Raw genomic sequence first — 628 nt, forward strand, 5'->3', positions numbered from 1 at the left:
TAATATTTGCTAATTTGCAAAAATTTATGGTCATTTTCACAAAAATCATGCCCTACAGGTAAATGTACGTCAAGCAAATCTGGCATCTCTGCTCAAGACAGCTGAGTGTCTCAAGATTAAGGGGTTAGCTGTTCCAGAAGGAACTATCAACACATCAAGTAAGTATATAGAAATTGGGAACCTTTCACACATATTTGAACATAATTTTAAGAAGTGGAAATTATTTTCTGGATCATTTTATTTTTTATCATTTGTTGAGTAAAGTATCTCATTACATTGTAATATTTCATCTTTTCATCAGAGTATAAATTCATACATGGCTGTCATGTAAAACAATGTTTATAATGGTTTTCTTTCAGCTTGATTGGTACAAGCTCAAATTATAAATGTATTGACAAGCTCTTGTGTATAGCTTAAAAAACATGCATATACTCCATTCAAATTATTGATTCAAAGTAATTGTAAAGATTTTATTACACATTTATTACATGATCATACTTTGGAGCGATACTGCTTTTCCCAATTTTACACCAAAATATTAAGACAATCATGTTAGTCTAAAGGATGGTTTGATCATCTAGGGCAATGTATTATTTTTAGCTAAAAGTACTTTTACAATAGGAAGCCA

The 628-nt window shown here is 29.9% G+C and overlaps 1 protein-coding gene across 1 annotated transcript in view; it reads left to right on the plus strand.

Annotated features, from left to right (window-relative positions):
* The window catches only part of LOC119594857 (actin cytoskeleton-regulatory complex protein pan1-like), a 23130-nt gene that overhangs the window by 7555 nt on the left and 14947 nt on the right, over positions 1-628 (plus strand). Inside the window, exon 5 of the mRNA XM_037943939.1 lies at positions 59-158. Coding sequence (XP_037799867.1) covers positions 59-158 — 100 coding nt within the window. The remainder of the gene's footprint in view (positions 1-58; positions 159-628) is intronic.

The sequence above is a fragment of the Penaeus monodon genome, chromosome 34 (genome assembly GCF_015228065.2).
Source record: "Penaeus monodon isolate SGIC_2016 chromosome 34, NSTDA_Pmon_1, whole genome shotgun sequence".
In the NCBI taxonomy this organism is placed as follows: Eukaryota; Metazoa; Arthropoda; class Malacostraca; order Decapoda; family Penaeidae; genus Penaeus; species Penaeus monodon.